General features: G+C 43.0%; 1 protein-coding gene across 7 annotated transcripts in view; it reads right to left on the bottom strand.

Moving 5' to 3' along the window:
• casz1 (castor zinc finger 1) overlaps window positions 1-13,229 on the bottom strand; it is a 190,944-nt gene that overhangs the window by 15,595 nt on the left and 162,120 nt on the right. For 4 of the 7 annotated variants that reach the window (XM_078170113.1, XM_033629374.2, XM_033629372.2 and 1 more), the window contains 5 exons: window positions 12,252-12,317; window positions 9,494-9,590; window positions 6,112-6,276; window positions 4,272-4,444; window positions 2,925-3,793 (listed from right to left, as the gene is read on the bottom strand). In XM_078170113.1, coding sequence (XP_078026239.1) covers window positions 2,925-3,793; window positions 4,272-4,444; window positions 6,112-6,276; window positions 9,494-9,590; window positions 12,252-12,317 — 1,370 coding nt within the window. The remainder of the gene's footprint in view (window positions 1-2,924; window positions 3,794-4,271; window positions 4,445-6,111; window positions 6,277-9,493; window positions 9,591-12,251; window positions 12,318-13,229) is intronic. The other 3 variants (XM_078170114.1, XM_033629373.2, XM_033629376.2) reach the window with 1 other exon arrangement.

Raw genomic sequence — 13,229 nt, 5'->3', positions numbered from 1 at the left:
ATTAATTTGTCCTGGGGCTACACAGAGAAAGCTGGGCTCCTTGGTTGACAATAAGTGGTGTTTTAGTTTTAAAAAATATGTGAATGGGAGGGGTGACCCTGGCATTGCCTCTTAGACACTGAAAGACTGAGGAGCACCAGCGGCTCTGATTGGTTTGGTGAGGAATCTGTTGTTTAGGAATCAGGGCTGGTGCTGAGGGATAGTGACAGGCAAGGTCATGGGCAACCAAGTGTGTGCCCTTGGCCCTCAGCCTGGTGAGCCTCCTCTCCTTTTTCTTGCTCGGGAGAAAACAAGACCAGCCTACGTAAGGGGGAAACCGACCAGAGTTCCCCCCTGCTACAAGATGACCCAGAGACATATCAGGCCGAATAGGAGTGGAAAAGCCAGTCTTGGGCCTTGTCAGCTGAAAGCTCGGAGACGGGGAAGTGTCAGTGTCAGTTCAGTTTGACAATGGCTGAGGTCGGAGGGGCTGGAGGTGGAGTCTGGGCGGGGCTAAAGGAAAACAGCAGTCAAACAATTTTGCGTCTGGTTTGAGGTCACTGAACACTTACCAAGTCTCTGTCCAGCGCTCCTTCCCTCCCCCCAACTTGATGAGAGTACGCCCAAAATTAACTAGCCAGACAGATCCTGCCTTGTCATTGACAATTAAATCAACTCTCAGACCAAATGAGAGCACATTATATCAAGAGCAGCCACCCACTACATGATCCACACATGATCAGCAGGCAGATTAAAGCATTCCTTCACTATATAAGAGGATAAACTGACTTTTTAGGTGGATTACAACACAAAAGTCTCCTCTTCTGTTGTGCATCATGAAGTTATTTTCAAACCACTTCCCAAAGAGGGAGAACAAATGAGTTTGACTCAAAGCAGCTTCTTTCTGGAAATTATCCAGGAATAATGTATCACCATGTAATTACTCCGGATAAGATACAGAGCTTGTGAAAGATCATTTGTACTGTGTGTCTAATTAGTAAACCCTTCAGATGCTTGAATCTCTGCGAAAAACACTTAGGGGTAAATTAGAGCGGAACATTAATAAAAATAAATAAAAAAAAAAATACTGAGAAAATACTGAAAGCAGAAACAGGAAAAATGCAGTTTTCACCGCAGTAGAGGCGAAGTTTCACAACCCTATGAAAAAATAAACACTGTGAAAAATAGCCACAAACACTGACTTTTCTCACACCTTTTTGACAGAGAAGCACAAACCACTTCCTCCTCATTTTAGCCCCAAATGTCCTGTTCACACATTTTATGAAGCAAATATGAGAAACAAAACCGACGCCACTCCTCCATCTCGTATCTGCACTAAACTTTTACCATGAAGAGTCTGATATAGGGGAGATTATTTCAAACCAGCTTCGTTATCAAGCACAGAGATCTGAGATGCAGCCTCTCAGTGAGACAACGTGAGGGGTGGTGAAGGCACCATCTGTGGAGGCCCCACCCTCAGTGGGGGCCTTCCCAGTGTTCAGACTACCTGCTGGAAGCCCAGAGGTGGAGCTCAGCCTGACAGCCTGGGCTCAGCTCGGCTCCCCGGAGCAGCTGCCCCATCTCTCTCCCAGGGCCTGTCCTGCTCCAGGAACACCACCAGGAATTGTAATCCTTCCCAGTCCCAACATCCGGAGATGCTACCCCTTACAGCCCCATTTACAATCCTCACCCCACCTGCTCAGGCTCAGCACAGGAGGCCCCACTGCTACTGAATGCAAGATTGTGCTCTGCAGTGCATTATCAATTTAATGCTTTAACTTCATTTTCATTTTCAGAAGCTTTGTTCAGAGCAATATGATAAACATAGACAAGGCAATTACCTCCAAAATTTATGTGAATTGTGTTTATGCTAAATAGATATTGACATGTTTTTGTGGGAACAGAAGGTTTCTAGAAATTCAAAAAGTGTGTCTTTGCTGATGCATGCAAGTGTGTCTGAGTTCTTGTGTCAGTGAAAAAAAAAAGCCTCTTTCTCAGCTCTGGTGCATTGAGTCATTTCTGCCTGAGCGATTTCTGTTTTTTTCTTTTATCAGTTTGCATAGAGGGTACGAAAAAAAAAAGAAAAAACCCAACATTTTTTTGTTCTTGCAATTTCTGAACTTAATTTCATTCCACCTCCATTTGCTTGGAACGGGCGCAGACATAGATAAGAGACCAATGATGAGGAAACATGTTCGACACAAGCCCCAGGAGCCCCCACTCTGAACATCATAAGAGACTTTTACAGGCTCTACTCTCCCCTGTCAGCGCATTTATCTCCAAATGGATTGTGGGTATCTAACAAACGATCAACACAATAACAAGCCCAGAGCAGAGGACTATGCCTCCGGTATGTCCCTTTAAGCCTGAAAGCGGCAGTTTTTCTGCCTTTCTCTCCAATGTGGGATAGTGGTGGAAATGACCTCTGAGTGCACTCGCTGCACTCTGGCTGTAGTGGAGAGAAGTCCACTGACAGAAAAAAAGGATGTGGCTTTTAGTATACACGCAGTACATTCTGTTTGGACACTGACATAGCTCAAAAAGTTATTGTTTGTCATATATTTCAATACCTTTGTCTATAATTACAGTAACAAGCACAACTAACCTTTACAATTGACTACCAATTTATTCATGGGTTTACAATTTGCAGGTGTGTTGTAGTGGTTTAGTTATCTGATTACTGATGTCTTTAAAATTACTTGTTTTGTCTGATCAGCAGTCCAAAACAAAGATGTTAAATTTACAATCATATGAAGCAAGAGAAGCAGTGAATCTGCACATTTGAGAAGCTGAACGCAGCAAATATTTCTGCTTAATAAATGATCAAAACAACTTTTTGATACTCAAAATTGTTGGATATTTTGTTTCAGTATAAACAACTACTTTCCATTTTCTAGTATCCATATAAATTATGCACAATGATGACTATCAGTGAAGTGACTGACCTGCATCTGGGTTGTTGGAAGGCTTCAGGGCAGCAGCTGCCAGTCTGGCCATCATGGGTGATATCAGACCTTTGCTTGCTGAGATCTTCTCCATAATGGAGGAGGTGGCGAAGGACGTTGGGGTAGAGGCCATGGCTCCATCTGCACCTACTGTGGAGCAACCTTGGGTCAGTGAGTCGGTGGGCATAGAGTGGGCCCCAGAGGATGCGGCTGATATCAAGCTAGCAGCTGGCGGAGGGGGTTGGAGAGGCAGCCTGGGCATGAGGGGGAAGAATGGGTTGGAGGTGGCCAGGGCACTGTTGGAAAGAGCGAGGGCCACGGGCATGTTGCTGGGCAGGGCCTGAGACAGCAGGCTGGACATACGCTGGCCCGCGTTGGGCAGCGAGGATGTAGGTTTGAGGGTGTGGCCTGATGTAGAGGAGGAGGAGACAGCAGTGGTCGGCGTGGCCAACAGGTGCGATACAGTGGTGGACTGCTGGGTCGTAGGCGAGGCACTCAGGCTGGAGTTCTTGCTGCTGATGGCTGAGAAATCCATCAGGTCATCATTGCTCGATTCCTCTGGCTCATCCTTTGGTGCCAGGTAGGTGGTAGAGAGGCCCATGACGCCAGAGGAGCGGATGTGCCGGCGCTCGTGTTTGCGCTTGTGGGAGGTCATCTGGCTGGTGGAGGTAAAGGTGAAGCCACAGCCTGAGCGAATGCAGTGGAAGTGGTTGGTGGCTTTGCTGTACACGCAGCCCTCGTACTTGCACTCCTCATACTTATAAAACTTCTTGAAGCCATCTTTGGCATAGGCATCATCCTTGATGTGGTAGCTCTTGTGCTTCTCAATGTCACACTTGTTCTTGAAGGTGAATGTGCATCCAGGGCGCCTACAGAAAAAAAGGAATGGAAAACATGATTCGCTATGATGCCCTGCTACAAAGCCTCCTCAGTACCTCAAGGGAGTGAGTGTTAGGGGGTCCACATGATTCAAATACTTTATAATGGAGGAATGATAACTGAGGCGGTTCAGTAACACAGCGGCAGCCCATTGACACGTTGCCACCTGCAACCTTTGCCAGAGGGATACATTCCAGGGAGGGAGTTTGATGAATCAACCAAGTGATTCTCTACGTCCATTGATAATAGTTGTGTGGTGCTTTCTCTTCAAAACAACAGTTTGATGCTAATATATAAGTAGGTCACAATACAATTTGATAATAAAATGTATTTAATTATTAATAAATAAATGAAATTAAATTTAAAATGATCAAAAGAATAAGTATTTTTAATTCATTGATACTTAATGTAGGTTTGATAACTGTAAAAAAAAAAAATCATCCATCACATTTGGCCAACAAAAGTCACCTGCAGTGGAAGTGTGTCGTCTTCTGCCCGTAGAATTGACACCCAACTGTGCCACAGTCCTCGGTGGCACGAAATCTCTGGAAGCCGTCGTTGATCAGCTGGGCATTCTTTTTATGGAAGTTTTCATGGGTCATAACGTCTGAGGTGCTGGTGTACACCTTGCTGCAGCCCACCTGCAAAGCAAAGACAAAGCATGGTGATCGAGAGCAAGATCTGGGCCCACAGCAGACATGAAAGTTTCAGTCTGCAAGAATGGTTTATAAAAAAAAAAAAAAGCCAACTACTAAAAGGCAGGGCTTTCAAAAGATCTGATATACTCTACAAGCTACAGAGAAAAGAGCTCAGTGTGGTTAAGAAAATGCTAGTGGCCTAGAAATGGGTGGAAGAAGGTTGTTTTCTCACGTTTACAATTTTATTTGTGGTGATGCGCATCACAGCAGCACTAGTTTCAAGTCAAACCCGTGAATAGGAAACAATCTTGTAAGTGTGACAATTGGAAAAAAAAAAGTTACTGAAAGAGGCAGTGGCCACATCAGGTAGCTGAAACTACAGTACCTTCCTGGCAAAGCTGCCTTTTAGAAAATGAAATTCATATTTTGAGTGTGACGATGCACAAACTTACTGTAACTCTGAGAACAAATTTGAGAGTTGGAGGGGGCAGAGGAAAGCAGATGAGAGCAAGATGACTGTCTTGGTCTTTAGTTTAAAATGTTCTGGTACTCAGGAGCCCTCAGAGCCAACAGAGGGGGAAAAAACAGGTAATGTTTGAATTAAAAGCAGCAATTGTATATCATCCCTGGCACTTTTCACCCGCACAAACCGGGCAACTTCTCCATATTGAGTCAAACAATGAAAAAAATGCCACTCTGTTTTTTTCCCCCCTAAATCGCGAGAGCCGATGCCAACATCTGCAGGTTCTCAGGGACTGTTAAAACAAGGGCTGAAATGTCCTAATAACAATTACGCCGTTAGAGGGGTTTAAAAAAGAATATATCTCAAGCCATCCTCGGCTGCGCTGCTGCCCTGTCGGTGAGAAAGCTCTCGGCACAATGACACTTTGAAAATAAGCAGATGTAAAAAATTAAACAAATCCAGAAGGGGGAATAATCTTCAACTGGCTGCTTGGTACTAAAAGATGAAAAATGTGTAGTTTATATAAACACCTTACTGAATTTTATCCATGCCAATTAAGGAGCGAGAGAGCGAAGAGGTGGGGAGAGCACAAGCAGCCTCACGTGTATTCACCCTTTTTCAATTTTCTTTTATTTACTTTAGGACACGTTTTGCCAAACTGCTCTTTAAAAACACTTTGGTGTAAATGGAAATACTGTGGAACTGTAAATCCGTTTCACAGATGTAGGTAAACTGTGTAATTCTGAAACATCCTGTAGTCATATATGTCTTATGAGTGGCCTTACTTCCTAGATCTGGGCATCGTCTAGCTATATATATAAATATTTTTTTCTTGCATTACAGTTTCAAACTGTCCCGAAATGATGTCGCTGCTGTAAAAAAGTTATTTTAAGTCTCTTACTGGATGCTAAATCAGGCTTTACGCTCTATATCGAATATGTGAGATCTGGTTTACTGACAACAATGTTTGTTGTGTGGCCCTGGAGTGTAAATTGAATGATGAATTATGCAACATTATATTTCACATTTTTAACAGCATAAGTGAGTTGTTGGTTATTTGTAGTGTATGTAATGCTTAAGCACACGTGGCCATATTTGCAGATACATTTTCCGTGTTTGTGTGCATGCATGTGTACTGTACGCATTTGTGGGTTCTCTGTGGGTACGTGTGTAGGTGGAGGAGGAGGTGTGAGTCTGTGTAGTGTACCTGCATGCAGTGGTAATGGGTGCTTTTTCCATTGAGGTGGCAGCCATGGTAGTAGACACTGCAGTCGTCCAGAGGGCTGAAGCGCATGAAGCCATGCTGCAGAGAGTTGTCCCTCTTCTTGTGCATGTTGTAGTGCCTGATTACATCCTGCTTACTGGTAAACCTCTGCAAAAGGGGAGGGGAAAAAAATGTACCGCAACAGGTTGGTGTTTATTTAAACCAGTCACAGAATCAGCAACAAGTCACTTTATCTCTGTGGAAGCAGCAGCTGCAACATGCAGGAGCCAACTGGCAGATGGGGAGGGCTGTGCACATTGCAATGGAGAGGGCCAGGATGTCTTTAAAGGTGATGCGTTCTGTGGTTATTGATTTACTTTGCATATCACAAAGTTGTGCCCTATCCAAATGCAGCACCAAAGGCTCGGGGACTTTCTGAGTGCAGGAGAAGCTTCCACATGGAACATGAAGTATGTTCCCCATACACCCACTGACTCTACAGTATTTCTTCCCTTCTACCAAAATGTATTTTTTTAATTAAGATGAATCAATTGACATGCAAGATCACAGTTGTGATGTTTCTGTCTCTGGAAAAATTATGTTCCATGCAGATGGTTTCTCAGACATGCACAGGGGAAAACAGAAGACAACAGAAACAAACAAACAAACAAGTGAACCAAAAAACGTTTTCCCTTTCAATTCGCTGAGATATGATTCCATTTTTAATTAAAGCACTAACACTCGCTTTTGGTGCAGGCTTCGTCTGTAATGATGAGTGAATATGCTAAGAGACCCGCCTTCTAAAATTACAAAATAAATAATTAAATAAATTTAAAAAAAAATCCCTCCCACATCCAGGAGTCAGGAAGGGAAACAGAAAAGTCACTCCACAGAGACCTGCAGCAACCAAATCTGCTGTAATTGGGCTTAAGCTGATGTTACAGAAGCGGTAACGGGAGAAGCGCAAATCAATGAGACAGTTCTGTCTTCAATCCATATTTATCTCCAGTTGAGGGAAAAACATCAGAAAGAACTATTCTAAAAAGCAACTAATTGCTGTACAAAGTAGGGTAATTGCTTTGTGTCATGTGTTCCACTCGCGTACAAGTAAAAAGCTAAGATCTCACACAGCTGTTCATTCCCTTGCTCTTGGCCTGTTTCCCACTGAATATTTCTGAGATGTTTAACTCCTGTAGGAGCGAAGACTTCATTAGGATTTTTAATCTAATTGATGAATGCTTCGGATTCATCGCTTTTTCAGCAATTTACCTGAAAAAATCCTGAGCTCAGTTCTGGGCTTTGGGCTTTCTGGTATCTAACGGTTAATGATGACCGGAAGATAAGTTGAACTGCGGTCAGGGTACATTCGATCCATCAAGCCGTCCAAAATAGGCCATGGAGAGAGCTGACTGGGAAAAAGATCTCATTTTCAGTTGAGTGGTGATGAAGGTTGGGAGCCACTTGCTACATTTATTTTAGGATTCCCACTAGTGTGGCAAGATGCACACTCTCCCTCATGTACAAGCCCATGAAAGGAGAATGTTAAGACTCAGCCAATAGCCCGCAGGCTGGCAGTGGGATAATATTCCAGGAGTGTGTGTCATGTAACATTTCATGAGTTATCGCTTCGAAAGGGGCTGCTCATCACTGCCTGCTTCTTTTTTTTTTCAGGGTATTGACATCCCAGAGAGCTGGCTTCCAAAGCATATCTGTGTTTCCACGCAACGCAAAAGCAACAGAGAAATGTGGACCTGACCGTGGAAATTGCCATGATAACCTGAACTAACAGTCTAAATAATGACATGAAATGATTTTCCTTTGTATTCCTCCAAGAATGTGTCCCATCAGACTGTGAAGTGGGATTCATGCAGAAAATGAAAGCTTAGATCTGTAATGCTTTTCACCACATAAACAATATTTATCGAGCGGTAATCTCTCTTGATCAGGAGCAGACAAAGGAGATTATAGCCGAAGATGGCTTAATTCAGAAAATTGTTAGGAAAGGAAGGAAAACACACACAACGCTCGGTGTGCATGGATTTTTGACATCTTTGACAAATCTTCCTGTGTTTGTCTAACTCTCTCAGGCCATATGCTACAGCAAACACAAGGCCTGTATTATGATCTGCTTTGTGTTTTTTCTCCTTCCTGTGCCATACATGACAACTCCTGGGACCAGGACGAGATTAATAACGTGAAAGGGGATTAAAGGCAGGCCCCCAGTCAATGGCAGATGTCTTTAGAAAAAAAAAAAAAAGAAAGAACACATAGATGAAAAAAGAGACATATTTCAAGCATATTTACAATTAACCCTTGTGATAAAAGGCCAACTGTCAAAGACCAACTGTGCCTGGAAGACGCCTGCGAACTGAACAGATGTAAACACTCAGCCTGTTTGGCAGACCAAAGGCCAACAAACTTTTCATCTGTGTAGACTTTGCCTGGGTGTGACCACTAATGAAAAGATGACACATTATCCTGTTTGTCTATCCTAGGATGGCCACATCCCCTTTGTCATGTCATTTAGAAAAAGAGAACGCTTAGCTTTGTCGCCTAACTTGGCCTTGTAGAAACAACGCAGCCTAAAGGGTAACTGCATTTTTTAAACCTCAACCCTCAACATTTTGACATGTGTAAATAACTTATGGGAACAAGAATTTTTGAACTGGATCACTACAGAGATAGACCTTTTTGTTAAAGAGTAATACCCTTCTTGTTCAGCCAGAAACAACCTCAAAATCGATATTGTCAAACCCACCAGATTCCATTTAAATCAATGGTAATTTGAGTGTGTATACAGTCAGTATATATTCAAATCTAACTGGGTAAATTAAGAGTTTATAATACCAAACTAGAGTTGGTGATCACTGGAACAGTGCGGAAGATTAACCAAGATGGTTTTATTTTGTTTCTATTGACTTTGAATGAAGTGTGTTTTACGATGATAAAATTACTGTTTATACAAAAGGAGTGTGGTGGGTTTGGCAATAGCAATTTCTGGGCTGTTTCTCGTTAAACAAAAAGGATCTTACTCTTTCAGAAAAAGGTCTGTCTCTGTGGGGATCCTTTCCATAATGTTGTCAGACACTTAGAATAACAATCTGAGCAATCTCAATCAATACTGGACCTATTTTAAACATTATTTTTCCCTTTACTCACTCAGACAAAGGACGAAAGTCGTAGTCTTAGTTGAAAAACACCAAAGTCACCCTCTAAGTGCTCACTTGTTTTAACCAGTGAGAGTAGCAAACAAAATTACCTTTGCCTAATTTCTCTCATTGTTTAGGTATCTGAACTGTGAGGCACCGAGGTTATTGTAAAGGGTGCAGCTTTGTGGAGACAATGTGTGTATGAGTGATGCTCAAAAAAGTTGTAAAGTACTCACGCTCACCTGGTAGTTACACTCAGGGTCCATGCAGTGGTAATGCTCTCTGTACTGGTAGGCACAGTGCACATGTCCACAGTGTTGACTTCCAGAGAACCTGAAAACCAAGTTGCAGGACACTTTTCAACAGCTGAATATTTTAAGAGTCTCACAGATCCATGAATAAAACCACATCAAGACTGGTTCAAAACCCAGGAGCCCATCAGAGCTTATCGCACAGAGAACAGTCGCAGGGATGAAAAAAGGCTGAATGAAAAAGCAGCTCAGAAATATGTCAGTGTGACTCAAAAATAATCAAAAGCAAATCAAGACTGATGAGTGAAGAAATTATTTGAAATACCAGGAAGAGCACAAAAGAAAATCAGGTGAAGGAGTTTTCAAAGGCATTATGCTCGTCTCACCTTCAAAGTAACAGGCTCACACCTTCAAACTGACTTCTGCTTTCCACACTGCTGCAACAATTTACCCGTCTGTCACACCAATTTCAGCCAAATTAGCTCCATTTATTTCCAAAGCAGCCGTAAGAGACACTTATTACACTGAAACCCTCTCCCTCGACACGCATACACACTCCCACACAAGGATCGGGAACCCCATGACTACTTTATTTCTCAACGCTGTGAAAACCCTTGTCAAATCAATGCACAGTTCTTTCAGGTTAACCACAGTTTTACTCTGTGAGGAAAAGGGTCAGGTATCCTGAGATGTGGGAACAGCTCTGTCTACTTTTCACTCTCTAGTCTGGAGTCAAAAAAAAAACTGATTTTAGTCTGGCACTGGTTAAAAAAAAAAAAAGGCTGCTGCTTGCTACAGTACAGCCACTTTTACGGTGGTGATTATAAGCCTGACGATGATGACTGTTAAAATCCTCCAATTACCAGTGAAAACACACAAATAAACATTTGCACTGCTGCTGCCAAGAGCTCCATCTGCTAGTGCAGAGGAGAGGGGGAAAAGGGGGCTAAGTAATATTTTTTCCATCTCTCTTTCTGTTTTTTCCTTGTTAGGATTATCCCAGAGCTGCATTTACAGATCACTTTGCTGAGTTCATTAAGCTAATTGAACGGCATATCCACTACTCTTTTTAAGTTGGCTGTGAGAGTGTGTGTGCTCTCGTGTGTGTGTCTGGAAAATGGTGATGGAGGTAGAGGGGGCTTTGGGAGGGTTTGATGGCTCTTTTAGAAAAGACAAAACCAGAAGTGGAACTACGTGTGTGCACACATTAAAGCCAGCATATGTGCCAACCATTAGTGTTTTCTATACTCTTCTTTCACATACGTACACACACGCACACACACATTTACTCTTATGAACACACAAAGCCCCCCCACCCCCCTGAGACTATGGCCCACCCTTCTGCTCATTGCCCAGCTGTATCACTTTGCCTCTGGACAATTCCCACTTGCCGCGTCAGGGGGCCTAATGGGCCGCTGCTATTCAGCAGCAGATTAAATATTAATATCGCCACGATACAGAGATTGCAGCGCATCTCCAGTTACAATAGAGATACACAGATCAAAGTGCCGAGGCAATAGTGGGTGCATGAAAGCATTTAAAGAGTGAAAACTGCAACTAAACACTACCAGGGAAGCTCTTTAAAACATCAAACTGTAGTGTGCTGAGGAGATGAAGAACTTTTTTTTTCTTCTTTTCACAAGGATTGGGTACGAACACGTTTACAAAGCTGGTTTTTACTATTAGTGTGCACTCATTAGCCCGAGCTCCACAGAGGACCCTCCCCCGCTTCTACCTCCCCTCTCGGTGCTACATTTGCCCTTTTTATGAGCCCTCCTTTTCCATTTTTTTCCTCCCTCCTCTCCTTTCCTTTCTCTTTTTTTCCCAACCCCAACACGGAAATTGAAACTGTATCTGGGCTTATCTGCAGCCTCCCCGTGCATCAACTGCCGAGATGTTTAGACAAATTTTATGCATTATGCAGCGCAAATATCAAAACAGTTCTTGGCAGTGCCAGCAGAAGCCTCATTAAAAATTCCTTAATTAAATCTTCTTGCAAAATGTAATCAGTCCAAGGAAGGGGTTTTGTGTGTGTGTGTATGTGTTTGCAGAAGAGGACGTGTGTGTATGTGTGTGTGTCTGTCAGTGCCAAGGCTTTGATTTGTGCCCTTCATGTTATGGCTTGGAGAAGTAATCATTAACGCCAAAGCCACTTTGGCTTTTCAAATGCTGTTTTTCTTTCTTTTTAAACGGAATAAACAAACAAATGATAATCACCTTTCTACTGTCGGCTCAAAATGAATCCAGAATAGGGGGACATTGTTCTGTGTCCATTGAAACGCATGATACCTCCCCTCCCCTGATGTTTTTGTCTCCGTTGGTGTGAACGACTGACTTTTTAGATCAGTCACTTCCTCGTGTCTTCAAAGACAAATGGCAGAAGTCAAGAAAAACCTGGCCTAAGCTTGTATCCTCTCTTAGTCAGTCACAGCTAACAGAGTTGCTCAGAATTATGTTCTCTGCAATGTTTTAGTGCTATACACACCGTGAGCATTTACTCAACCAGTTACAGTAAGCTACCATCAAACCATTTCACTTTCATTACCCCTCATCCTTCTACTTCCTCTCAGCACATAAATTGGAGTCTTTTCTTAATCAATTTACTGCGCACAGAACATTCTCATACCAGTCTAGGATCGAGTTACATCACTGAATAAAACACCATCAGTGGATAAAAAAAAAGGTTCATCTCTGTTTTGGGTATATTTTTTCATTGGTGTGGCACATTGAGGGATTTGCATACCTGGCAATATATTTCTGGTAGAGGTTGATGTCGTCGCTGGCGGGTTTATCTGGTGGCAGGCCATTCCTAATGCAACAGCAAACACAAAAGAGACAGGATTAATGGTGAGGTTGGGCTGCCTGTTGTTAATAAAAACAAACTGACACAATATTTACTTACAAGCCGCTCCCAAACTTTGGACTATCAATATACATTTTCTTATGGCATAACAGCGTTTTCATGTGCCGAATGAATCAGGGATGGAAGGCGCACACTTTGATGCATGGTCTCCCAACCAATGAAAGGCAAAATGCAGGAGCAAAGGGACATTAATCTTTTATGGAGGTATTTTAGTGAGTGCTCATATGCAAAACTGGATAATGGGGATGTGGAAGAAAAGCTCTGAAAAGGTCTTTTCTGATAATCTCTAAGGGCCTTAGCTCTAATGCTGATGTCAAGTTGTCTCCAATCAGTCTGGACTCGGTTCAAATAAAGACGTAAGACAACACTGCAGCTTCAAATGCAAGTGGATCAAGCCGATCGACCGACTTGATCAGTTTCAGCTCAATCAGATTCAATTCAAAACAGGAACTAATCACATTTCAGTGCTGTGGTGCTGAGGAATGCTGTGTGCTTTTTGTCACCTGTGATCCCCTTCATAAAGCTGGTAACAGTGACAGTCATAATACAGTATTGGTTCTGCTTGCTCCCCTCAGAAATGGCATTTAGCTCCATGTGAGCAGCTCCACACGGGGGATGACCTGAGGTTAATCTGGCCCAGAGGGGAGGATGCGCTGCCAGACATTCTCACCAGCACCCCCTCTCCTCCTGTATACAAGCACCAGACTGGGTCAGTTAGCCAAGCTTGCAGCTCCACTGAGCCCCAACCTGACAAAGGCCAAAGCCTGAGGGAGAGGTGCCTGAGGGCTCTTGAACAGTGTCTTTGATAGGTCTTGACTAACTAGAGACAAGGTCAAAACCAATCAAACAGACTCTGAG

The sequence above is a fragment of the Epinephelus lanceolatus genome, chromosome 8, assembly GCF_041903045.1.
Source record: "Epinephelus lanceolatus isolate andai-2023 chromosome 8, ASM4190304v1, whole genome shotgun sequence".
Classification (NCBI taxonomy): Eukaryota; Metazoa; Chordata; class Actinopteri; order Perciformes; family Serranidae; genus Epinephelus; species Epinephelus lanceolatus.
This window is presented reverse-complemented; position numbering and strand designations above follow the sequence as displayed.